The following is a 25,420-nucleotide window of genomic DNA, read 5'->3' on the forward strand; positions in this document are numbered from 1 at the left end:
AGATTTCATGAATGTATTGGCACATACCTAAATCTGCACCAGAGACCCTCGTCGCGGGTGCTTACACCTGCTGAACCTCAACATTCTTTAAAGAAGACAGAATTACAATCAGAATGGCTATCTGTCCCCTAACAGTGCAAGTCTGAGCTTCAAAGGCTTACAGAATGCAAGAGGATTGCGAAATAGGTGCCTTCTCCACAGTGGGCAGGAATCAAAGCTTGATGGATGCTTGCCTTCACAACATTGAAAGTCTTAGGTTCATAGCTGTCAGCTTTTCTCTTTTCTTGCGAGGAATCCTATTCGGAATAAGGGAATTTCCCTTAAAAAGGTGGAAACGTTGACAGCTATGCTTAGGTTGTCTCCCACCTAAGCCCTGCTCAGAGCATTTGGTTAGGCCATGTGCAGGTGCAATCTAATAAAATGACATTATTAAATATTCTGAGACAGGGCAACCGCTCTCCATACGGGTTTTCTCTGGCTGAGCTCTACCCGAAATAAACGCGTTGAAATTAATTTCAGTAGGCCTGCTCTGAGGATGCTTTGTGCCAGGACACTTGCCGCCGGTTGGATCCCCGCTCTTCCTCACCCCAGAATCTCTCCTCCCCGAGACCACCCTTTAAAGTGCTTAATGCAACAATGAGCGAGGATGGAGGTGGGTTTGAGGTAAGTAGCTCTGAGGCTTAATCCTTTGTCTGCTGCTGCTGCTGCTGCTGCAGGTTTCCCCTTTACTTGTCACTCTGGACGCACAATGCAGGCAACTCCGCCACCTCTACATAAGCATGTTGGAGAATATACATAGAGCGAGAGAGGCGCGGAGGGTGGAGAGACGAGAGCTTGCGCACCCGAGCTTTCCCCGATTGGCTGGGCGATGCACAAAGACTCGGAGAGTCGCCATGGTCACGTGGCCCTGATGGCTTCTCATTGGATCCCGCGCACGCCTGTTCTCTCTCTCTCTCTCTCTCTCTCTCTCTCTCTCTCTCTCCACTTTGTGCGGTTGCTGATTTGAAAGGAGGAGGAGGGAGAAGGAGTGGATCCGGCCGCGGGAGAAAAAGCAAAGGGGTGGGGGGGACAAAAATATATATACAAAAAAGGGAGGGAGGAGAGAAGGAGCTCGGCGTGAGGCTGCTTGACAACGCGGGAAGGAGGAGGAGGAGGTGCGGTGGGGGGGGGGGACAATGCCATGGTGCCTCCTCCCGCCCAGCTGCTCTCTGCAAGCCGGTTCTGTGCCACCGCCAGTCCGGGCGTAGGAGCGCAAAGAGACACCCGGCAGCCGCAGGCGCCGCCTCCTGGGAAGCGAGAGTCTCTGCAGGGGGGCTGTTGGTTGTCAATGGCTGGCTGACCCCCCAATCCCCTGATCCCCGTTGTCACCGCCGCCGCGCGGGCGAGCGGCTCCTGGCGCGGCTGAATGGGCGCGCGGGTGGATGGCTAGCCGGCCAGGCGGATGGAGGGATGCGGGAGACCCTGCGCGGCAACATCACCATGAGGACCTCGCCGCGCCGCCACCGCGACCTCGGCCGGCTCTCCTGGCTGCTGCTGCTCCTGCCGCTCTGCTTCACGTGCGCGCTGGCCCTTGACTCGGGGCCGCGGAGCGCCACCGCCGGGCCAGCAGCAGCCGCAGGAGGAGGCGGCGGCGGCGGGTCCGGCTCCGACGGAGGGTCCACAGCAGCGGCATCGCCTGCGGGAGAGGTGCGCTCCGGTGCGGGAGCCGAAACGCCGTCTCTGCTCTCACCTTCGCCGGCTCCTACTCCTCTTCCCCGATCCCCTCTTCTGCTTCCCCCGCCGCCTCCTCTTTCTCCCTCGCCCACCACCCCGCAGCAAAACGGGGGCGAGGAGGAGGAGGAGGAGGAAGAAGAAGGGAACGATCTTGGTTCCTGGGCGGCGGCAGAAGCAGGCAACGCAACTGGGATCCAGCCCACCTTGGCGCCCCCCGATGACCCCCCAACCAAGCCTGCCGCTACTGCGGGAGCGCAAGGGGGCAGCTCCGAGGGGCCCGGCTCCGAGGCTCCCAGCCCCGGCAACGCCGCCTCGGCTGTAGACGCGGCGTCCTCACTGGTTCCGCCGGCTCCTTCTCCAGGCTCGGCGTCCCCGGCTCCCCAAGAACCGACCCTCAGCGTCTGGTCCAGCAGCGTCCCCACCGCCGAGCCCTCGTCTCCGTCCGAGGAGGAAGAGAAAGAAAATCTGGTGGCCCATAGTGGGATAGGTGAGTGGACGTAGATCGTTTGTGGGTGACACATGCGCATGCTAAAAACAAAAAAACAAAAGCGTTTTGTATGCGGAGAACTTACACTCACAGGAGACACGTCGGGATGAATGGACACGACTAACTTAGGCCAATTCATGTCCATGGGTCTGTTGTGAGTAGTACGTCCTTGAACACAGTCAGTGCCATTCATAAGTCAGTTTTATCTTGAAGTCCAAGGGTCCAGTGTAGATGTGGTTCCCAGGTAACCTTACCCACTCAGCTTCGGCAAATGCACCCAATGGCACCTAGTCTGATATTGCAGAGTTGGAAACGGTGCAGTAAAATAGGAAGCGAAAATCATTAAGGAGCTCCAGCAGCCCCCTGTGTAGGAAGGTTGCAAGGTTTGGGGTTTGTTTTTAACTAAGGGTGAGAGGTGGGGGGGTAGGAGATTATTGCTGGTGTGGCGAAAGTGGCTGGAGAGAAAACGTTCTCATAATGCTAGAACCCAACAGGAAGCTGAATGTTGGGAGATTCAGTACAGACAGAAACAATGACTTATTCTCAACAGTTAAACCATTGAATTGGCTCCCACAAGAAGTAGCGATGGCCCACGGGCAGCTTCAAAAGAGGGGACAGGGCATGGAGGGATAAAACTATCCTAGGAGCCTCATAAGATGCCTTATATTGAGTCAAGCCATTGGACAATCTAGCTCTATAATGTCAGTACTGAACGGCAGCAGCTGTCCAGGATTTCAGGCAGGGACATTCCTAGTTTTAAGAGGAGGTGCCAGGGATTAAACCTGAGCAGGTAAAGCAGATGTTGGCTTGCTGAGCTGCAGCTGTTCGCTCAGTGGCTACTCACTGTGGGGGCTGTCTTACCTCCACTGTCCGAGGCAGGCATGGTGCCTCTGATTACCAGGCAATGGGTTCAATGTATCTTTCTACTAATAGGCTTGGGATAGACCACTGTCCTCTGTTATTAATATTTATTAATTGTTGTAGAGACTAGGGAATAAATTGTTGTCACCTCCTATTAATATGTACTACAATGTGTTTCTTACTATTGGTTCTACCATTGGTTGTCAGTTCTTTTTTTTTGGAAGGGGTATAATCTCTCTTTCTCCTCCTCCTGCTCCTCCTTGTCCTAAGCTAGGGATAAATGTTGGTCCCCTATTATGGGAGGCAGTTGCTTTCTGGTTTTTTTGGACTAGTTCCTCAGATAACAGATCATTTTGTGGAATGATTTTTTTTAAGGATGCTCAAAATGGCAAAGACAAGCAGAAGTTGTAGCAGCTGAAAGCAAAGAAGGAGAGTAAAATGAGAAGTGGTTAAAAGAGGCATGGAGAGAAATGTCTTCTTTGCGGGTAATATATTGATGGTGTTTGCTTGATGTTGGCCTTTGTCCTTGTCTATATTTTGAGGATTTGCACCATTTGCAGCATATTCTGGCTACTTCTAATGCCTGGTGGTCTCCAGATGTTTTGGAGAGCTGTTCCCATCTGCCCCAGCCACCATTGGAGCTCCCTCCCAAAACATCTGTAGGATACCAGGTTAGTATAAAGGTTGCACTAAAGCAGTTCTCCCTGTTCTGTTGCATTCCATGGCCTGGGGTAGGTACAACTCATAAACACAAGTGCAAGTATTGTGGGGTGTTTTTAAATGAATTGTTAACTTGAGACTTAAGGATGGCCTGAACGTTAAATAAACTAAAACATTTAACAAACCCACTAGAGCTCCAGCATCCTAGTCAATCTTAATCAGCTAGATCAACCTCTTAAAAACCGTTTTAGTGACTTAAAAGTTGGCCCTGATTAATCAAAACAGTGTTCGTGTAATAGGTGGTATTCAACATTTTTAAGGGGAGTGGCCATAGCTGAGTGGTAGTGCATCTGCTTTGCATTTGAAAGGTTCCCAGTTCAGTCTCTGGCACCTCCAGATACAACTGGGGAAGACCCTCACCTGAAACCCTGGACAGCTGCTGCCTGTCTGTGTAGACGGTACTGAGCTAGGTGGACCATGGATCTAGCTCTGTATAAGACAGTTCCCAATGGGTGATAGTCAACTAAGCTTTACTCAGAGTACACCCACTGACATTAATGAACATGGCTAAGTTGGGTCCATTAATTGCAAAGGAGTTTGATCTGGGTAGTATTCAGCTGCGTTTTACTTTGCAGAAATAGGATGCTTCTTTCTGCCTGCTGCCCAAATTTTGTGTGTGTGTCATACAGCAGGGAACACCTCTTCTGAGACATGTAACCGGGGACAAGTGCATTAGTCATAATGATGGTGACATTTTACCCCCCACTGTCGGAGACAGTGTGCCTCTTATACCAGTTTCTGGGAGTCACAGGCAGGGAGAGTTGCTGCTGCACTCATGGCTTGCTTGCATGAGTTGGCCTCTGCTTGCATGAGTTGGCCTCTGTGTGAACAGAGTAATGGACTAGGTGGACCCTTGGACTGATCCAGCAGGGCTCTGCTTATGTTCTTATAAAAATGCATGGCCTTCCCTGCAGTAATGGAGCAACCCTAACTTTCCTTGTTGGGGAAGGGCTGGAGCTCAGGGGTAGGGCTTCTGCCTGGCATTCAGAAGGTCCCAGGTCAAACCTTTGTCATTTGCAGGTAGGACTGGGAATGCTTCTTGCCTAAAACCCTAGAAAGCTGCTGCCAGAGATTGTAGGCAATCCTGAGCGACATGGACCAATGCACCTTTTGCCAGGCCAAAATTCGGCACCTTCTGCTTCTCACCTGTTCTGCTCAATTCACTCAGTGCCCAGTGTGGGGGAACCTGTTGTGCTGCCCTAAATCTGCCTCTGGCACAATCCTGAATGTGCCTACTCAGAAGCAAGCGGTGCTGAGTTCATAGGGACTTGATGCTTCCAGGTCAATGGGTGAAGGGTTGCAACCAAAACCTTGTTTTGCCAGGAGTCAGCTCTAGTTCAAATTGCCCAATTCTGTAGCAACATACTGTACTAGAAATGCTTCCTCAGGTGGATTCCAGGACCAGAGAAATGTGTTTGTGTTTTAGGCTACAAGGACTTGCACAATGGGTTGTATGAAACTGAAGCAGCTGGAGAACTGTATAATTTCTCTCTCTCTGTGTGTGTGTTTAAAAAAAATGTTCTGCCATTCTCTGATTTTGTTATGATAATGATATTGATAACAGTATCATATCTTTTCATTAGTAATGCTTGACATAATAAAAGACCCTCTGACATGTGCATGGCTGGATGTGGCTTAACTGTACACAAGATAGGGTCACGTCCATTGCTCCACCCACGTTCTGCCTCTGGCCCTGCTCACTGCTGCCATGTGGCCTCTGGAAGTTTGCCCAAGAGGGAATGTGGCCCTCAGGCTGAAAATATCTCCCCACCCCCAAATGAAATGCTTCCAATACCTATTAGTTCATATTGGGTTGAGAGAAGACCCTGCATCTCCCCTTCCCACTGAAAAGAAAGCCTTGGACCTTGACTGTCCTACCTGTCCGTGGACTGTCTTGCCAGAGTGGTGCACGCTCTGGTTATCTCCTGCTTGGACTACTGCAGTGCACTCAACATGGGGCTACCTTTGAAGGTGACCTGGAAACTACAACTAATCCAGAATATGGCAGCTAGACTGGTGAATGGGAGCGGCCGCTGAGACTATATAACACCTGTCCTGAAAGACCTACATGTTGGAATTCTGCCAGGGTCAGAGGGATGTGCCAGTCTTCCAGGCACCGGCAGATATTCCTCGGTGACCTCCCGGCTGCTACTCCGCTGATAAGCAGGCGAGGTCTCGGCGATTTTTCTCAGGCTGTGAGAAAAACACACCGTTCCTTCTCTCTCCCCTTTGGTGTCCCCCAGGGAGGGGAAAGAAGCAGACAGAAATCTATTTACATCTTTTATTTCTGTCTTTCACTTCAGTACAGAGAAAACATGTCTGCACTCAACAGCAGTAAGAATAAACTCCACCCATGTACTTCCAGTACAGGTCATATGACACACACACTGAGCTAACATCCGGTGCTCAATACAGAATGGACTGCCCCTTTGTTCCCATGGCAACAGTCACCCACATCCTGTTTGGCTTTCCAGCCACAAGCAGCTGACTTGGCAGCTATAGCCTTTGCTTGCTGCTGCATTGCTGCTTTAGAATAACATACTCCCCCTAAAGTATCAATGCGTGCTGCGAGCAAAGCGTCATCCAGAGAAGAAAACAAACAGTTGTTATATGTATAACACTCCCCTGTTGTTTCAGTTCCACCCTTGGAACTACCCGCCATTGGTTTCACCAATGTACCTCTCTGGTTGTGTGACTTCCAAGGAATGAGTGCTTCTGCATTACCTTGGTTAGCAACTCTCTGTTGTGCCTTTGTCTCTGACTCAGACACAGCTTCAATTTGACCTTGGTCGTTTACAACAGCAACACATGCAATAGCTTGGTTAGCAAATTCTTTTGAATACCTCTTGGGTGGTACACCCTTCGTTGCTCTCTCAGACCTACGCAAGAGGTGCTGCTCTCCCTTGCTTTCTGGTTCAGCCTTTGAACTCTCTGGAGAACCAGTACTAAGCTTAATCAGTGGTTCATCCTCCTCTTCTGACGGCCTAGTCATTGTGTGAGATTTCCTCTCAATGACTGTGACAACTGAGCTGTCTGAGCTATCGCTGTCATCATCAGTACTACTGAACTCAATAAGATCAAACTCATCATCATCATCATTAGAATCATCATCATCTCCTGTGGGAAATGTGTGAACAATTACTCTCTCTTGTTCAGGAGCACTCTCTAGAAATTTTGTGAGAATCACCTGACCAGATTCAGACAAAATTACTCTGTAGAGACCCTTTTCATAACCCACAAAAATGCCTCTGGCATTCTTTACTCCACCCGGAGCTTCTGTCCTCACATGAGACCCCAAAACCTTGAAATGGGCTACAGAAGGTTTTCTGTGGAACAGTTTCTCAAAAGGAGAACTTCCCAATTCTTTTGAAAACTTTCTCAACCACGTATAACAAAATGACATTAGTGACTCAGCCCAGTACTCGTGGCAGATGTGAACTTAGCAATTGCGCATGCATTCCCTTTTGCAATTCTTTGTTCACCCTAACACAGACACATCTGTTCCAAGCTTCTTCAAAACTAGCAATTCTGTGTCTTATCCCTTTCTTCTTCAGGAACCTCTGGAAATCCTGTAAGAGAAAAATTGGCTTCTCATCTGTGCAAAGACAATCTATATCAGCATCATGCATATTTTTAACTTTGTCACAAAACTCTTTAAACCTTTCTAAGGCGTCTTTTGGTCTCTCCAAAAGATAAATCCAGACAAAACCTGTGAAAGAATTAACACATATTAGGTAATATTTTGCATTGCCTCTAGAAGGTGCTAGAGGACCAATCACATCAGCATACACCCGCTGAAATGCCCTGTTGACCCTCGAGGTGACCTGCTTGGCATCCTTCTTGGCTACACCTGCAAAAGAGATTATGTTAGAATCACAAGAATTACATTTCATGTAATCACTTTGATCAAAAGTCAACAAATACAGTCCATCTTTCTCTTCAGCAGAAAGATACAACTCTCCATCTTTGTAGATCTCGCAGTTCTCATCATCATAGGACAGTTTTAGTCCCTTCTTGGTGATCTGCGAAACGCTGAGCAGATTGTACTTCAACTCTGGAACCAAATAAACATTGTTTATAGTCAAGTTCAGACTTTTAAGATACACACTCCCAATTCCGGTGGCTTCCAGCTCTTGATCGTTGGCTTGTTGCACAGCGAAGCTTTGCTTCTTAAACGTCGAAAATAGTCCTCTGTGTCGACACATATGCTGAGTACACCCAGTGTCTAGGACAAAGAAGTTTCCCACCTCTGGTGTGGCCTTTAGCGACATCAAAGCCTTTGCAGTCTTTGCCTTTGGGAGGGTATGACTTTTGCCTGACGCCTCAGACTTTGTGGAGCTTCCCTTGGCTCCTTTGTTCTGACGTGGCTTCTTACAGCTCCGCTGAAGATGCCCAGTTTGTCCACAATTGTTGCATCGGACAACGTTCAAAGCTACAGCATTTTCTCCAGTAGCAACAGCAGTGGGGGTGTCAGAACTCCGTTTTTCCCTCCCCCTGTCCTTGACCTCCAGTGCGGCAAGTCTGTCATGTTCACAAAGAACCACGGCAAAGACCCTCTCCGAAGTCAATTCATTCGCTGGGAGGGACCCCAGCTGACTGGCAACGGTTTTGTAAGTCCGATTCAAGCTGTTTATCACCATGAAGCAAAACACTTCCTCCTGCAGACGGAAATTACGTTCCACCATCTGTTGACGCAGATATTTCATTTCCGTCAGGTGCGCTTGAACATCTCCATCAGGCGCAAGCCTCAGGTTGGTCAGCTTTTCAAAATACAGCAGTGCTGAAGAACCCGCATCTCTCTGATGTGTCCTTCTCAGCGTGTCCCAAACATCTTTCGCGTGTTCTAAACTTTGTATATGGATAAGCTGCGAATCTGACACACACAGAATTATAGCCGTTCTGGCCTTCACATCCTGTGACTCCCAAGCACGCGTTGGTGCTGCAGGGATGGGGTTCTCAATCACCCCAAACAGTCTCTGATTCTGCAGCAGGGCCTTCATCTTAATAGACCAAGATGCATAATTCTCATTGGTCAGAAGGGGCGGAGAAGGCAGACCTCCCCCCTTCTTGGCATCCATTTTAAGTCCTTGCCTTTAACTCTCAAACACAAGCCTCTAAAATCCAAAAGCTGGCTTGTTTACACTCTTGGCCACCTGGCAGCTATAACACTGGCTGCTTGGAAAGTTCCAAGAGCTCTTCAGACTCTGTAGTCAAAACATTCCATTTTAACTTTCACTTCTCCTCTCTGAGGCACGGCCTTGACTGAAGGGCGTCGCTTAGCAACAGTGCATTCCTTCCCTTGGACAAGAAACCACAAGAATGTCTGGAATGCGGGCCTCTTCTAACTGGAGCTGTTTTCCCATACACTGCTCCCTGTGAAGCAGAGAATGAATCAATCTGCATTCACACTTCTAAGCCCGAAAATCTCATACCTTTGGGCTCCGTTGCTTTGGCTGTCATTCCTTCTGGTCAGCTTCTGGCTGCAGAGGATCAGCTTTCTCACCTCAGGCTTCCATGGAGCGATGAATACAGTAGCTCTGCTACTCCTTGCAGACTCCCATGGATCGAAGCAACCATCCTCTGCTACCACTGTTGGAATTCTGCCAGGGTCAGAGGGATGTGCCAGTCTTCCAGGCACCGGCAGATATTCCTTGGTGACCTCCCGGCTGCTACTCCGCTGATAAGCAGGTGAGGTCTCGGCGATTTTTCTCAGGCTGTGAGAAAAACACACCGTTCCTTCTCTCTCCCCTTTGGTGTCCCCAGGGAGGGGAAAGAAGCAAACAGAAATCTATTTACATCTTTTATTTCTGTCTTTCACTTCAGTACAGAGAAAACATGTCTGCACTCAACAGCAGTAAGAATAAACTCCACCCATGTACTTCCAGTACAGGTCATATGACACACACACTGAGCTAACATCCGGTGCTCAATACAGAATGGACTGCCCCTTTGTTCCCATGGCAACAGTCACCCACATCCTGTTTGGCTTTCCAGCCACAAGCAGCTGACTTGGCAGCTATAGCCTTTGCTTGCTGCTGCATTGCTGCTTTAGAATAATTGGCTCCCAGTACGTTTCTGAGCACAACTCAATGTGTTGGTGCTGATCTTTAAAGCCCTAAATGGCCTCGGCCCAGTATACTTGAAGGAGTGTCTCCACCCCCATTGTTCAGCCGGACACTGAGGTCCAGTGCTGAGGGCCTTCTGGCGGTTCCCTCACTGCGAGAAGTGAGGTTACAGGGAACCTGGAAGAGGGCCTTCTTGGTGGTGGCGCCCACCCTGTGGAACATCTGAAGGCAGCCTTGTTTAGGGAAGTTTTTAATGTTTGATGTTTTATTCTGTTTTTAATCTGTTGGGAGCCGCCCAGAGTGGCTGGGGAAACCCAGCCGGGTAGGTGGGGTATAAATATTAATAAATTATTATTATTATTATTATTACTACTACTACTACTACCTAAGATCATCCTCTGAGGCCCTTCTTTGTGTGCCTCTTTCACAAGAAATTCAGAGGGCGGCAACATGAGAACAGGGCCTTCTCTGCAGTGGCTCCCAGTCTATGGAATGTTCTCCCCAGGGAAGTTCATCTGGAACCTTCATTATACACCTTTAGGTGCCAGGCAAAAATGTTCCTTTTTAACCAGGCCTTTGGTTGATTTGATTTACATCCTATGCCCTTTTAAAATGCGGTGTTTTTTTTTGGGGGGGGGAGGTTATTGGGTTGTTGTTTTTATTTTGATTATGTATTTTGTGGTTTTATATTTTGATTTCATTCTGTGAACCGCCCTGAGACCTCTGGGTATAGGGCAGTATATTAATAATAATAATAATAATAATAATAATAATAATAATAATAAACTTTGTGAGCTTGCTATCACTAGATGTGGGGGCAGCCCCTAGCTTAGGTGTCTTTACAAGGGGATTAGGCAACTTTACATAGGATGTGTCTATCAAGCGCTGATGGTTCTTAAACGGCAAAGTCAAGCCTCCAGATTTGGAAGCAGTCTATCTCCAAGTGCCAGCTGTTGGAGGTGAAGAGCAAGCGAGAGCTGTGCCCTTCTTGTTCTGCTTGTGGGCTTTCTCAGAGACAGCTGGCTGTTGATTGATGGTAATAGGATGATGGAATAGATGGACCAGACTTTGCTGACTTGGTGCCCACCAGATATTTTGGGCGACAATTCCCATTGGCTGATAGGAGTTGCAGTCCAAAACATCTGGAGGGCATCAGTTTGTTGAAGGCTCAGATAGACCCTTAGTCTGATCCTGGAGACTCTTCCTGTGCCTTGCATCCCATACCCATTTGCCTTGCCTGTGTTCTATAGCCTTCTAAATGTATGCGTAAAAGAGGGGAAAGGGAATTAGTAACTGGCTGTGGCTAAGCCATTTGCCCTTGAATTCAAGGAACCCAGCAGGTGCTTTGATACTGACTCATGTCCGCAAGCTACTGATTCCCCCTCTTCCCCATACAGGCTCAGCTTATGTTCATGGAGACTGCTGGGCAAATAATTGCAAATCTTGTATTGAGACGTTATTGGTTTAAGTGTGGCAGAGAAAGGAAGAGGTATATTTATTAAATTTGAATCCTGTTCTTATGTGGGCCTTGGAAGTGGTCTGCCTTTCCAGGGGCTGACCAGGTGCATACCTGCTTAGTTTCAGCGATGCTACAACAGCGCCAGGTGTGCCTGGATTACTACTGCACCCAAGGTTACGTTGCCAAGTAACCTTTGCAGATGGATTCTGAGCCACTGAGTCAGTTCCAAAAATAGCCTCCACATGTCCTTAGCACCGGCAAGGCTGCAGCAGTGTCAACTGCTCCCAAGTGAAAATTAAAAACCCCATGTGAAGCAATGAGGACACCCTGTTCAGTAGTTGAGGCCCTTCTCTGGATGCTGTCTCTGAGTAGGGGCAGAAGTTGGTGACACAAGGTGGGGCCTTTTCAGTGGTGGCTCCCTGTTTGTATAATACTCTCCACTAAGAAGCATGCCTGTCATCTTTGTCTATTGGTGGGCACCACACAAAGAATATTTTTGTTTGCCCAGGCTTTGGTTCTTAATTTGGAAGGTAGTTAGTTCTATTTGCAGCCTCTTGACTTGCTTTTCTTTTCAGTGGCGTGAGCAGGATTTTCCATTTACATATTTATGGGTGATCATTTTTAGGTTTTTCTTCAAAATTAGATTTTGACTGTTTCATATGTTACCTATCTTGCCATATTTTTTAAGTTGCTTTGAGACTCTTCAGTGAAAAAGTGATGACTAAATACAATAGAATACACACACACAAACAAACACACAAACAACAATATTTATTGCACCTTTCCTCCGGGACAACAGACGTGGGCTGCCCCATTCCTTTTTATCCTAGCCTTTGAGGTAGGTTAGCCAGAAAACATAAAAAGAGCCTTCTGGATCAGGCTGAAGGGCCATACAGTGGTACCTCGGGTTACAGACGCTTCAGGTTACAGACGCTTCAGGTTACAGACTCCACTAACCCAGGAATAGTACCTCAGGTTAAGAATTTTACCTCAGGATGAGAACAGAAATCGCACGGTGGTAGCGCGGCGGCAGCAGGAGGCCCCATTAGCTAAAGTGGTGCTTCAGGTTAAGAACAGTTTCAGGTTAAGAATGGACCTCCAGAATGAATCAAGTTCTTAACCTGAGGTACCACTGTATAGTTCAGCATCCCATTCTCACCATGACTGACCATATTCCTCTGGGAAGCCTGCAAGCTGGGCATGAGCAAAGCAGTACTCTTCCCACTGCAGTTTCCGGCAACTGGTATTCAGAGGCATCCTGCCTCCAACCTTGCAGGCAGAGAGAGGCTGACTGGCCTGTGCTTATCCAGTGAGTGCCTGGTTGTCCAGTGAGTCCCTGACTGATACAATACGAGCTTTTTCCAACCTGCAGCCCTCCAGGTGTTTCTGGCCACAGCTCTCATTGTCCCTGACCGTTGGCTATCCTGGCTGATAGGAACTGGAGTCCCACAAGTGCCCCCATAAATCCTGCCTCTACTCAGTCAGCCCCAACCTGCCTGCCCTCTTCCTTACACCCAGGCCCGGAGGTGGCACTGCTTATCTTCTCCTCCTCTTCAGTCTCAGTGTTGGCTTCCTAGAAATCAGCAGGGAGGAGGAGCATGGCTGCAAACTTCCCACCTGCCGTTGGCTCTGACTCTGCCTACCACTGGTGATCACTGTTTAATAGAGATAAAAACATGCGACAGGGTGGAGGGTTTGGGCAGCCAAAGAGGAACATCGGATCTTGGAAGCTGCTTTCCTCAGTACGTGATGCAAGATGGAAATGAAATGCATTTCAAGCATTTTGTGCAATAACGAATTCAATGTAGCAGCATTGCGGCTTCTCAAACTTTTAAAGATAAAGAAGACAGTCTAATTCGACTACGGGGTGCAGTGCTCATCTCAATTTTCAGGCCAAGGGAGCTGGCGTTTGTCCACAGACAGCTTTCCGGGTCGTGTGACTAAACCACTTCTGGTGCAGTGGGACACTGTAATGGAAACCAGAGCGCACAGAAACTTGTTTACCTTCCCGCTGCAGCGGTACCTATTTATCTACTTGCACCGGTGTGCTTTTGAATTGCTTCATTGGCAGAAACTGGGACAGAGCAACAGGAGCTCACCCCATCGTGCAGATTCGAACTGCCGACCTTTTGATCAGCAAGCCCAAGAGGCTCAGTGGTTTAGACCACAGCGCCACCCACTCCCCTATATATATATCCCACACACATACTGTGTAATATTTGAAGGGATATATTCTCCACCTGCCCTGAGCCTCTTTTGGAAGACCTGGACCACTTACATAAGGCAGTATGGGTAGAGAAACATCTTACTTTTCATCAGAAGCCTAGGAAATGACAGGTTATATATAGGATCATAAGCAGATTGCAGTTCTCCACAAAAAGGGGAGAACAATGTGGATTGCAGCTTATTTTGAAGCCTCAAGGGACCAAATGATCAAGCGTGGGCCTTCAGGAATTTATCTCAATTTTAGATTTGTCCAGAATTCGGGGTGGGGGTGGGGAGCTGTCTTCTGCATCATACTGGTATGTGGATGCCAGTGGCCAAGGGCTGGGAGATACTCTCTGGGATAGCTAATAAGAACATCAGAAGAGCCCTGCAGGATCAGGCCAAAGGCCCATCTAGTCCAGCAGCCTGTTCTCACAGTGGCCAGCCGGATGCCCAAGCAGGACTTGGGAAAAAGAACCCTCTTCCCTTTAGCTTAGAACATGTCTGGACTTTCTTTTGGAGCAATAAAGGGCTCACCAGAATAAATAGGGTCTCTGGTAGCAAATTTAGGATCTGAGGCCCTGCCAGAGGTGAAGAGTATGTTGCTAGAAGGACCAGTGGTCATGACTTGGCGTAAGGCAGCTCCTCATACAACTTCACTCAGTTTTCCCCAACCTGATGCCCTCCAAATGGTTTTTATTCCCATTATCCCTGGCTTTTGGACATGCCATGACTGATGGGAGTTGGAATCTGATAAGATCGGGAGAGGCATCATATTGTGGAAGGTTGCCCTAGGTCAAAAGGCATTCCTTTGCCATGCAAAGCAATAACGTTTAAGGCTTGTTCACATGTTACATTGTACACGGGTACAATTTGTACAAGTGTTTGCATAGCCTGTACATAATAGTTGAGCTGCGCAACCATTTCCCACGCTCACTGAACATTACAGGAGAAGTATTTCAGTATGCAGCTTAACGATTCATGTATACAGATAGTATACTTGTTGAATGTAATATGGGAAAAGCCACACACACACACACACACACACACACACACACACTTTGTCATATATAACACACATCTGTGCATTCACACTTGATATCATGGTTCAATAAGCCACTTGACCGACCTTGCAGTTCCCAGAAAACATACATAGAGAATGAAAAAAAAAAACCCCACAAAATGCGCATATATGTACACCTTGCAGTGAGCTGCACTTATGTCAGTATTTTTCACCACCTGATTTCCATTGCAAAAGCATTTTGAAACATATTTAAGGAAATAACTTTGTAATGTGTCAGGAAGCTCCCTGCTACACTTTAAAACTGTCTCTGCTGCCACCAGTGAGGAAGTCTCAGCAGCAGAAGCATTTTCTTTCATTGATCTTGGTTGTTCCTGAGATTTATAACCTGCCTTTCATCAAAACGGCAACTGAAACCCACAAAGGGTTTCAGATAGCATTAAGAGCATGAGAAAACACATCACCTGTTACTTAAATGATAGCTAGAAAAAGAGGCTAGGTGAAGGCATCAGGGAGGAGCGTTCCATAAGCTGGCAAAGAGCAGGAATCTACCAAAACGTTCACCAATAGCTAGGTAAAAAGTGTATCTTTTGCTCTGGCCAGAACAGAGAATCAAGAAGTCTCCTTCATCCTTAGGAACATAGGAAGTTGCCTTATATCATCCACCCGTCCATCCATCTAGCGGTCACTCTTTGGGATTTCATACTGGCAACATTCCCAGCTGCATCTGGAGATGCTGGGGACTGAGCTGTAGAGTTTGAAGGGGATCCCCAGGGCCACCGAGCACAACCCCTTGCAATCTAGGAATCTCAACAAAAGCATCCATGACAGATAGCCAGCCAGCCTCTCAGGTGCTCTACCATGGAGCCCGTGTACCTGGAGAAATGCAAAGACTCTCTGAGTTTCTAGGGTGACTTCGGAAGCACAGGGAAATGGAAGGGACACTCTCTGATAGCCTTTTCCAACTTGCTTCCAACTTGGACTCCCGGTTACCCCAGGCACAGGCCCAGACCAGGGGGCGGGGGGGGGATATGGGCCACTTGGCCCAGGCCTCCAATTCCAGAGGGGGCCTCGGTCAGCATATTCACAATCGCAGGAGATGCACTGGGGCGAATGCAAGAATTCAAGAATTTGCAGAAAAGAAAGCTAGGAAAGCATTTTAAAATATAAATACCATATTTTTCGCCCTATAGGACGCACTTTTCCCCCTCCAAAAATGAAGGGGAAATGTGTGTGCGTCCTATGGGGCGAATGCAGGCTCTTTGGCTTCAGCGATAGCAACGGGAAGCCTCTGAAGCCAGCGCTCTGGAGGCTTTGCGTTGCTTTCGCTGAAGCCAGGAGAGTCTGCTCTTTGAAGCTGGTGGTGGGAGAAAGCAGCGTTTCCCCCCACCGCTAGCCCCACAAGCTGGGGGGCAGCGGGAAGGCGCGCGATGCCTTCGCGCTACTCTCCAACCTGGTTTGGAGGCTGGCGGTGGGGGAAAGCAGCGCTTCCCCCCACCGCCAGCCCCACAAGCTGGGTCGAAAAGCCTGCAGGAGCCGCGCAGCCTTTAAAGAGCGCACCGCTCTTGGGGGCTTTTCCCCCAAGGAGGGAGAAGGGACTGACTGGCCGAGTCCGTCCCTTCTCCCTCCTGTGGGCTTTTGCAGGAGATGGGGGAATTCCCCCACCTCCTGCAAAAGCAGGCAAAAGCCGTGTGCTCTTTAAAGGGGCTGCGCGGCTTCTGCTGGCTTTTCTATGAGGTGGGCGAATTCCCCCACCTCGTAGAAAAGCCCGTAGGAGCTGCACAGCCTTTAAAGAGCGCACCGCTCTAGGGGGCTTTTCCCCAAGGAGGGACAAGGGACTGACTGGCCGTTTCAGTCCCTTCTCCCTCCTGTGGGCTTTTGCGGGAGATGGGGGAATTCCGCCACCTCCCACAAAAGCAGGGAGAAGGTCTTGGAGTAGCGCACAGGCTGCGTGCAGCCTGTCCACTGCTCCCAGAGCTGCGGGGGGGGGGGGAATCATATTTTCCCCCTTGATTTCCCCCCCTGAAAACTAGGTGCGCCCTATGGGCCGGTGCGTCCTATAGGGCGAAAAATATGGTACTTAAAATAGTCCTTTTCCCTATGTATTTTTAACAAGCACTATTGTATATCTATATTTTCCATTTTGTCTTTATATGCAGATACGGTTCAAGCCTTGAAATAAAATTATTTGTCAGCATAACTTTTGTGAAAATTATTTACCTGAAGCGTATGTAACCCGAGGTACCACTGTATTGTTTTTAGTATTCAGTTGGAAGCTGCCCAGAGTGGCTGGTAAACCCAGCCAGATGGGCGGAGTATAAATAATAAATTATTATTATTATATTATTATTACTGTATTTTTCGCTCTATAAGATGTACTTTTCCCCTCCTAAAAAGTCAGGGGAAATGTGTGTGTATCTTATGGAGCAAATGAAGGTGGGAGGCTCTGCTCAGCGCTCCATTTAAAGAGCCGCGTGGAGCACACGGCTCTGTCCCTTCCCCCACCTCCCAGAAAAGCCCCCAAGAGCTGCGCTCCCTTTAAAGTGCGTGCGGCTCTTGCGGGAGGAAAGCCAATAGGCTTGCTTTCGCTGAAGCCAGGAGGGCAAGCGGGATCAGTGCGCACCGAACGAATTAAGTACTTAACCCGAGGTACCACTGTACAGCATCAGACATTAAAAACTTCCCTAAACAGGGCTGCCTTCATTTATCTCTTAAAAGTAAAATAGTTGTTTATTGCCTTGACATCTGCAGGGAGGGTGTTCCACAGAGTGGGTGCCACTACTGAGAAGGCCCCCTGCCTGGTTCCCTGTAACGTGGCTTCTCGCAGCGAGGGAACCACCAGAAGGCCCTCGGCACTGGACCTCAGTGTCTGGGCTGGACAATGGGGATAGAGACGCTCCTTTAGGTATACAGGACCAAGGCTGTTTAGGGCTTTAAAGGTCAGCACCAACACTTTGAAGCGCTTGCGGGAGGAAAGCCAATAGGCTTGCTTCCGCTGAAGCCAGGAGGGCAAGAGGGATCTGTGCGCACCGATCCCGCTTGCTCTCCTGGCTTCAGGGATAGCCGCACAAAGCCTCCTGAGCGAAGAGCGAGGAGCGCTCCCTCTTAGCTCAGGATGCTTTGCGTTCCTTTCTTATTTCTTGTTTTCCTCCTCTAAAAACTAGGTGCGTCCAATCGTCCGGTGCGTCTAATAGAGCGAAAAATACGGTGTTATTTTTACAAATGGCTCAAGCATGCTAGTGTGTAAATGATGGGGAACCTCAGGGCCCCTCTGTCTGACCCTCAGTCAGGTCTTTCCACAGCCCACTGATGCTCTCTTTACCATCCCTGCTTTCCTCCTTCCTCTTGTGTTTTGGCCTGGCTGGGATGTGTCCTTGAATTCAGTTACCCTTTGTTGGGGGGCAGGGGGGGATGTGGGATTGTGGAAAAAACAGTGCACAAAAGTAAAATGTGAGGGCCTTGCCTATGGCCCTGACGACCACTGGAAGGATTGGGGCCCTTGGCTGAGGAAAGGTTTCCCATCCTTTATGCAAACCCAAACAAGGCTGACACGATCCTGATAGTCTCCTTTGAAGCTGCATGCAGTTTATATGCAAGATATTGCCTCTTTGAAACCTTAGAAATGTTTCCCTTTCCATGACGCCACTGACTGTCTCATTGGTCTTGGCCAAGGTACTTTTCTTCCTGTTCACATCACCTCATCCTCACAACTCCCACCTGATTAAGAGGATTCCCTGGTCAAAGCTTGTGAAGCTCTTTGAAGTTTAGAAATGCAAATTATAATGATTAATGCTGGTTGATCTCTCTTAGCTTTGCTGCCTCCCCAAGGCACCAGTGATGACCTGAGGGTGTGAGAGAACACTTCTTAAATGGTCCAGGTGGTCAGCTTCTGAAATTTTAGCCCAGTCCAAGAGGAGTGGAGGCGACTGCACCACTGCTGAGATTAGGGGTGATTTTGCAGTTCTCTGAATTTCTCTCCAGATTTTTGAATTTCAAATTATTTTATTTTGTTTCAAATTATTTTATTTTATTATGTGATATGTCTAAAGTTCTTCATTCTTCCATTAAATACACAGAGACACACAGGGCTCTTTGCCCTCTCTGCCAACCCCACCTACCCCTCTTGCCACCTTCCCACCTTCCCACCTCACCCCAAACCCACACAGCTCCTTCTGGCCTGGGCAACCTCCCCCCCCCCCCAGCTCCTGACATCCCTCCAGACACCCTCCTGCCATTCCTTCCACACACAGCCGCCCTTGGCAGCATCTTTCATCCCCCCCCCCCGCAGACACCCCACTTCTTTCTACCTTTCCACAATTACAGCTCCTTCCATTTGCTGCAGGCAAATTTAATAGTGGGGGGGCAGGTGCTTTGCCTAGCGAACTGCTGACCTAGTGGGCAAAGGGTCTTTCTGCCCAAACATTAAACTTCACTGCCAGCACATTTAATGGAGGAGGACATCCTCCCCCCCCATCTGTCATGGATGCTTTCTGGGTTAGACTGGATGACCCCTAGGGTCCCTTCACACACACACACACACACACACACACACACACACACTTCATACAAGGTGCTGTGCATGCAGCTCAATCTGCAAGGATTGTTGGGGTCCAGCCACATTGTTAGGAAGGGTGGGTTGTTGCACATCAGATAACAAATTAAAGGCCAGTGAATTGACAGCTTGTTTGGTTGTTTGTTAACCACCACAGTGAGTCAGGTTGCTAGTTCTCACCAGCCTCAGGCACTAGGCTTGGTGTCTAAGAGATCAGCAGGTGGTGGGGTAGAGGACTTGCCTCACAAGCCGACCAGCCTCTGCCAGAAGCTCCAGAGAGCCGCTGCTGTCAGTGTAGACTGCCTTGAGTTGGACGGACCAATGGCCTGGCTCAGCCTAAGGCACCTTCCTCTGGGTCACACAGAGAACCTGGCCGGGCTGGCAGGTGAATCTTACTTCCACCAGGAGACCGTGTCCTTCACGGCAAGGGCAGCAGGAAAGCTTAGTGCAGGGGTCCCCAAACTAAGGCCTGCGGGCCGGATAAAGCCCGAGGGACTCGTTTATCCGGCCCGCGGCGACCCCCACCGCCCGCTCTTACCGCGCTGCGCTGCATGGCTGCCCACTTCCGGGTCGGAGGAGCACCGGAAATAGCTTGTGCTCATGCGCAAGCGTTGTGCACATGCACAAGAGTTATTTCGGGTGCGCATCTGGGTCGGAGGAGGCCTGTGCACATGCGCACAAGTTATTTCCGGTGCTCCAAGTTATTTCTGGAAGTGCACCAGAAATAGTGTGTGCGTGCACATATGGGCACGCGCTCCACTGCCCTTAGGCCTGCCGCGCGATCGGTGCTGGAGACACCGGCCTGAGGCGCGGTAAGTTTGCTGACCCCTGCCTTAGCGGGTGTTGAGCAGCTAGCAGGGCAGATACAGCTCTGTCCTCTGACATCTTGCCATTGCTCTAACACTCCCTTGTCGCTGCCCCCTGCCCCCCGAAGCCGCTGCCTGAGGCTTCATTCTTCCTCATGGTAAGGCCTGCTTTGTCCCAAACCTGACCGTCAAGGAATTTGACCCATGACACGTTTAGTCCTTCTCTCACTTGCCTTCTGGGCAGACCTGGAGGGTTTTTTCTACATGGAGTGATCCGCCTTCAATGAATGCCAACCATCCTGTTTCCTCTTGTGAAAGCTGCCTGGTGTGGATTGCAACCAGTTTGGTTTTGATATAAAAGGTGTGGGCTCTGGTTGTCCCTGCACAGGGGGTGGTCAGAATCGCAGAACTCTTGCCAAGAGTCCCAAGTTCCAGTGTTCAAAATTATCCTGGCACCAGGCATGTTTTGCGCCTGGTGCAGGTACGATTACGACCACGTGGAGGTCTCTGAATGCCAGGCTGGTGACTGGGGAAAGCAGAATGTCACTAGGACTCAGCTATATAGCTGCAAATAAAACATTCTAAGTGTGTTGTAAAGTGCAGTGTACAAATGTGACAGTAGATGGCGATGGTGAGCTATGGGAAATTCAATACATTTTTTCCCAGAACTTTTTAAAAAAGGATTTTTACAGCGTTTTTTATATGTATCCTAGAGAAGGATCTGAAATATATTCCTTGAAGGTTGAATTATTTTTCTGGATTGTTTTATTGAATGTTTTAATGTAAACCGCCTCGAGATTTGGTCTGTAAAATATAAAGTGGTATAGCAATGGAAATATGAATGAGAATCCCACAGGGGGCGGGGACATCACCTAGACTTTCCATGGTGATGACTGCAGCCTAGGTTTAAGGAGCCATTTTATGATTGGGTTATATACCTGAGTTTCTAACTCTGCCACACTCATCATATATGGCTGCTTCTTAGTTGGAGAGGGAAATGGTGAGCACCCTTATTGAATAGCAGAGGTGGGGATTGTTTTTCTGGGAGACCTTCCAGGGGCTGCATGCAAGTGGTGGGCTGGCCAGAAGTGAAAGAGCAACAAGTTTACATTTTGCTTTTGCATAGTTAGCTAGTTTCTACACACCCCCACCCCCACCCCCACACCCCCACACCATCTTTCACCCAGGCAAGGAAGAGGCAGGATCAGAGCTCAAGGCAGACACAAACACTCAGGGAGGGTATTACATGAAGGTGGGAGAGTCCTGAGGGCCAGATAGACTTGGTGCCCCCCCCCACTTTTTGCCCCTGGGCTTGAGACTTCCCACTCCTGATTTATACCCTGTTGTTTAGAGAAAATGGAGCTGGCTCCCCCCCCCCCAAAAAAAATCATTTGTTTTTATTTGTTTAAAGTGTTTATATACGGTGCTTCAAGGCAGCTTGCAGCAAATCACAATCTAGAAAACACACACACACACACACACACACACACACACACAAAATCCAGTATTTTGCAAGTGAAGTATTTATTTATTAGATAATTAATCTCTCCCACCTTCATTATTGCTGTTTCCAGGGCTGCTGGCATCACATCTATTAATTTAATTAGGGCATGTATAAGGAGAACCAGTTTTATCCTCACAGCAACAGATAAAAATGTGAGAAACTGAGAGAGCTGCTGCCAGTCAGAGTGTGCAGTATTGAACAAGATGGACTCATGTTTACAAACATGCATACATACACTGAGGTTAAATGTTTGTTAAAATGTATATATTTGTGAAAATAACATATAAAAATGCATCGTTTTATGATAAATTTTCCCCCACTCCCTCGCACTAAGTCCAAAGCATATTTGGATGGTGGGAATCTCCCAAGTGTGCCCCAAGTAGCCAAGACTTCGTACTGCTGACCACATTATCCAGAATGACAACCCTCCTGAAAAACACCTGTAGCAGGTGATGCTCAGATATTAATACCAGCTTGGGGGGGGGGATTACACCTTTCCTAGAAAACACATAATTTATCTTAAAAACCATTGTGAACTGCTGAAATCATTAGTAGGGTTGGAATAACACTTGCAGTTTAATGCTGAATTTTGGATATAACAGAGATGTAAAAGACTTGGATGCAGGAGGAAACTGTTAACGAAAGGAAAGTTCAGGAGATTCTTTGGAATTTTGTTTTTATGTTGGTTGTTGGATACTTGGTTGTAAAACTTTAAACTGAAAAACTAAATATTTTTTTAAAAAAGACCTCCAGCAGCTGTTAAAATGCAAAAAATGCAAAAATAAAAATTACCTCTTTCCTGGGAAAGGGAAATTCTTTTCATGGTTTGAAATAGCTATGCCTGATGCTTCAGAAACTTCAGATAGCAGTTTCTTTTCCTTATGATAAAGCAGAAAAGTCCTCTTGGGCCCAACCTATCTCAAGAGAGAGAGAGAGAGAGAGAGAGAGAGAGAATGTAGCAGAAGCAACATCAAGATAGGTAAAAACAATTTACATAAGTGGAGCACAGCCTCATCTGTGGGGATAGTATATCTAGGGCATGGGTAGGCAAACTAAGGCCTGGGGGCTGGATCCGGCCCAATTGCCTCCTCAGTCCGGCCCACGGACGGTCCGGGAATCAGCGTGTTTTTACATGAGTAGAATGTGTGCTTTTATTTAAAACGCATCTCTGGGTTGTTTGTGGGGCATAGGAATTCGTTCATTCTCCACTGAAAAAAATATAGTCCAGCCCTCACAAAGTCTGAGGGACAGTGGTGGACCAGCCCCCTGCTGAAAAAGTTTGCTGACCCCTGAATTCTAGGGCATAAAATAATGCCTAGTTAAGACTCCTAAAACACATTTGTGCCTTTGGTAGACAAAGGAACTGCAATATTTGGCATTTACCAGGGACAGGTCCTGTTTTCAAGCAGGGATATTGACAGAAATACAAGGTGGGAAACCCAACCTGCATAAGCGGAGCATAAAGCAAGGTCCCAGTAGAACTGCCAATGTGTATTTATTCTCTTGGTGGTGAGAGGAACTTCAGCTTGTGGCATTTACCAGGAGCAGGTAAATCTTTTGCAGGTTAAATACTGCTTGGGATATTATTATTATTATTATTATTATTATTATTATTATTGACTAAAGTATTTAGTTAAATTGCGCAAGGAACCGTTCCACTGCCATCCCATTACTGCTTTCCAAACAGTAAATGTTGATGAATGTCATTTGAATTTCAGCAGCTAGTCCCTAAGAAGTACAGTACAAGATCCACGGTGAGATTACAAACATTCTGCTATGCCACCTGGGCTTCCTTTTCTCTCAGACTGTTGGAAGTTCTGGTCTGTAGGAACTCAGATGTAGGTCTGTGCATGTGTGCATGTCCTGAGCAACCCGGATTATGAGACATGGTGTCTAGCAAGAATCAGTTCTGTGCCTGGAGCCACTATTTTGCACCTGGTTCTGGTTGGTGGATCCCAGGGCTCCAGTGAAAAACAAATAAGAGCCTTTTGTCCACACCTGGACGTACAGGTGTCCAACATCTGCCAGATTATCTACTTTATAACCATCCTGACCAGACATAGGGTCAAGGCAGGTCAGTGGTTGCAGCACCATGGATAGCTCCAAGCAGACAACTGGCTTCAACAAAGGGTCATGATAGTGAACTGAGATCTTATTCATCTCTTCCACAGCCTCCCAAGGGCCTGAATGTTCTGGTTCCTAATGGGCCAGCCCCATTGCCTGGAATATGGTTGCTTCTTTGCCCTTTTGAGAGCTCTGCCTGGCATTCTTACTGTGCTGTTGGGTGGGACTCAATTCCTCGGATAAGCCAAGCTCAAGGATAGGCATCTGTGATGGTCCTGATTGAGGATTCTGGCCACCAGTCTCAGGTCTTGTGGGTTTTGAACCACCAGCATCAGGGGGCTGGGGCTGGATTCAGGGGGTGCTTGTCAAAGTGCCCTCTGGAGAACCCCTGTTACAGGAGTGAGGAACCTTGCTCAGTCTAGAGGCCACATTCCCTTCTGGGCAACCTCCTGTGGGTTACATGCCAGGGGTAAAGGTAGGTGGAGCAATGAATGTAAACTGTACCTTGTATAGTAGGCTAGTTTCTACACACAGCCCTCTCTATCTTCTATCCAAGCAAGCAGGAGGCACTATCAGTGTTCAAGACATATTCCAGCCAGGCAAAATGTGTGCTCTGGAGAGAATTCTAAGGGTTAGACGGAGAGGCCCTGAGGTTCCCTATCCCTGCCTTGTTATATGAGCTGGCCAGCTCATCTATTTATGATCCACCAGATCAGCCAGACCAGGCCTTGCCAGGGTGCTGAGGTACTGCCACCTGCCCAAAGTGGCCATGCACAGAAGCCCCATTCCCCTTCCCAGTTTTGGAACTGAAGTCCCACCCCTCTTGTCTTACATTTCCATTTTCCTGACTGTGACTGGGGTCGAATGAGATTTGCCCAGAGAGCAGACACACACACACACACACACACACACACACACACACAGAGAGAGAGAGAGAGGACACAATTTCTGCCCCCCACCCATTAAAAACAGCCTCCAAATTAGGGGTGCGAAAACACTTTCAGCTGTGGGGTGGTCTGTCTGCCACTGGTGGGCAGGGCCAGAGATGAAAGTGAGTGGAACGTTGGCAGAAATGTGCAAGGCAACAGAGGGCACATTTGTAAAGTAGCCATACTTCTCGCATACACATCCTTCCAGGCACACAAGAGGCATTATCACAGTTAAGTCACATATCCCAGCCAGGTAAACCTACTCAAGGAGGGTGCTGCATAGAGCAGTGAGGGCACGGCCTGGGAAGAGTCCTGAGGGCTAGGTAGAGAGGAATGGAGGGCTGCATTTGAACCTAGGGGCTGAAGTTCCCCATTCCTGCTGTCAGCTTCCAAATTTCAGGAGGACTTTATAGCCAGCCTCCAGTCCCGTGCAAGGAATTGTGTGCCCATGTGTGCCTGTGTGTGTGTGTGGGGGGGGGGGGTTAGGAGAGAAAAGAAATGAATTGCCCACGTCACGTTTAACAGCATAGAAATCTCTATGGCATTCAGCAGAAAAGGAATGTAGCCCTGAAACAATCAACCAGATTTGGAAAGATCGAAACAGCCCTGGGTTCATTCATGCGCTGTCAGTGTGTTTGCATGGGACATTGTTTGCAGACAGCAACATGCAATGTTAGCAGAAAGTCTGATCAGCCAGCCTTCCCCCGCCCCCAAATCAGGCAGAATGTGACTGTTTTGCTTTTGGTTGCTGTCCAATCCAATATTACCCCAGTCCCTTAAGATCTTTCCGCATGCTACCAAATTCCCATTTGCAAGGTAGGTTTAACCAACAGATATGACAGGCCTCCTTGCTTATCCATTTTATTGTTACATGCAAGATGATTCTCTGCCTTAGGATTCAGGAATGGCTTTTAGCTCAGTGACAGAGTGCATGCTTTGCATGCAGAAGGTTCTAGGTCCATTCCTTGGCATCTCCAGGTAATTCTAGAAAAGCACTCTGCCTGAAACCCTTTTGTTCAAGGGTGGTTTAACAG

At 48.2% G+C, this 25,420-nt stretch overlaps 1 protein-coding gene across 1 annotated transcript in view; it reads left to right on the top strand.

Annotated features, from left to right (window-relative positions):
- The first annotated feature begins 1,014 nt into the window (after positions 1–1,014).
- Positions 1,015–25,420, top strand: part of MEGF9 (multiple EGF like domains 9) — a 96,036-nt gene continuing 71,630 nt past the window's right edge. Inside the window, exon 1 of the mRNA XM_079962078.1 lies at positions 1,015–2,200. Within this exon, the coding sequence (XP_079818204.1) occupies positions 1,450–2,200 (751 nt within the window). The 5' untranslated portion in view covers positions 1,015–1,449. The remainder of the gene's footprint in view (positions 2,201–25,420) is intronic.

This window comes from Podarcis cretensis (assembly GCF_951804945.1).
Source record: "Podarcis cretensis genome assembly, chromosome: Z".
NCBI lineage: Eukaryota > Metazoa > Chordata > Lepidosauria > Squamata > Lacertidae > Podarcis > Podarcis cretensis.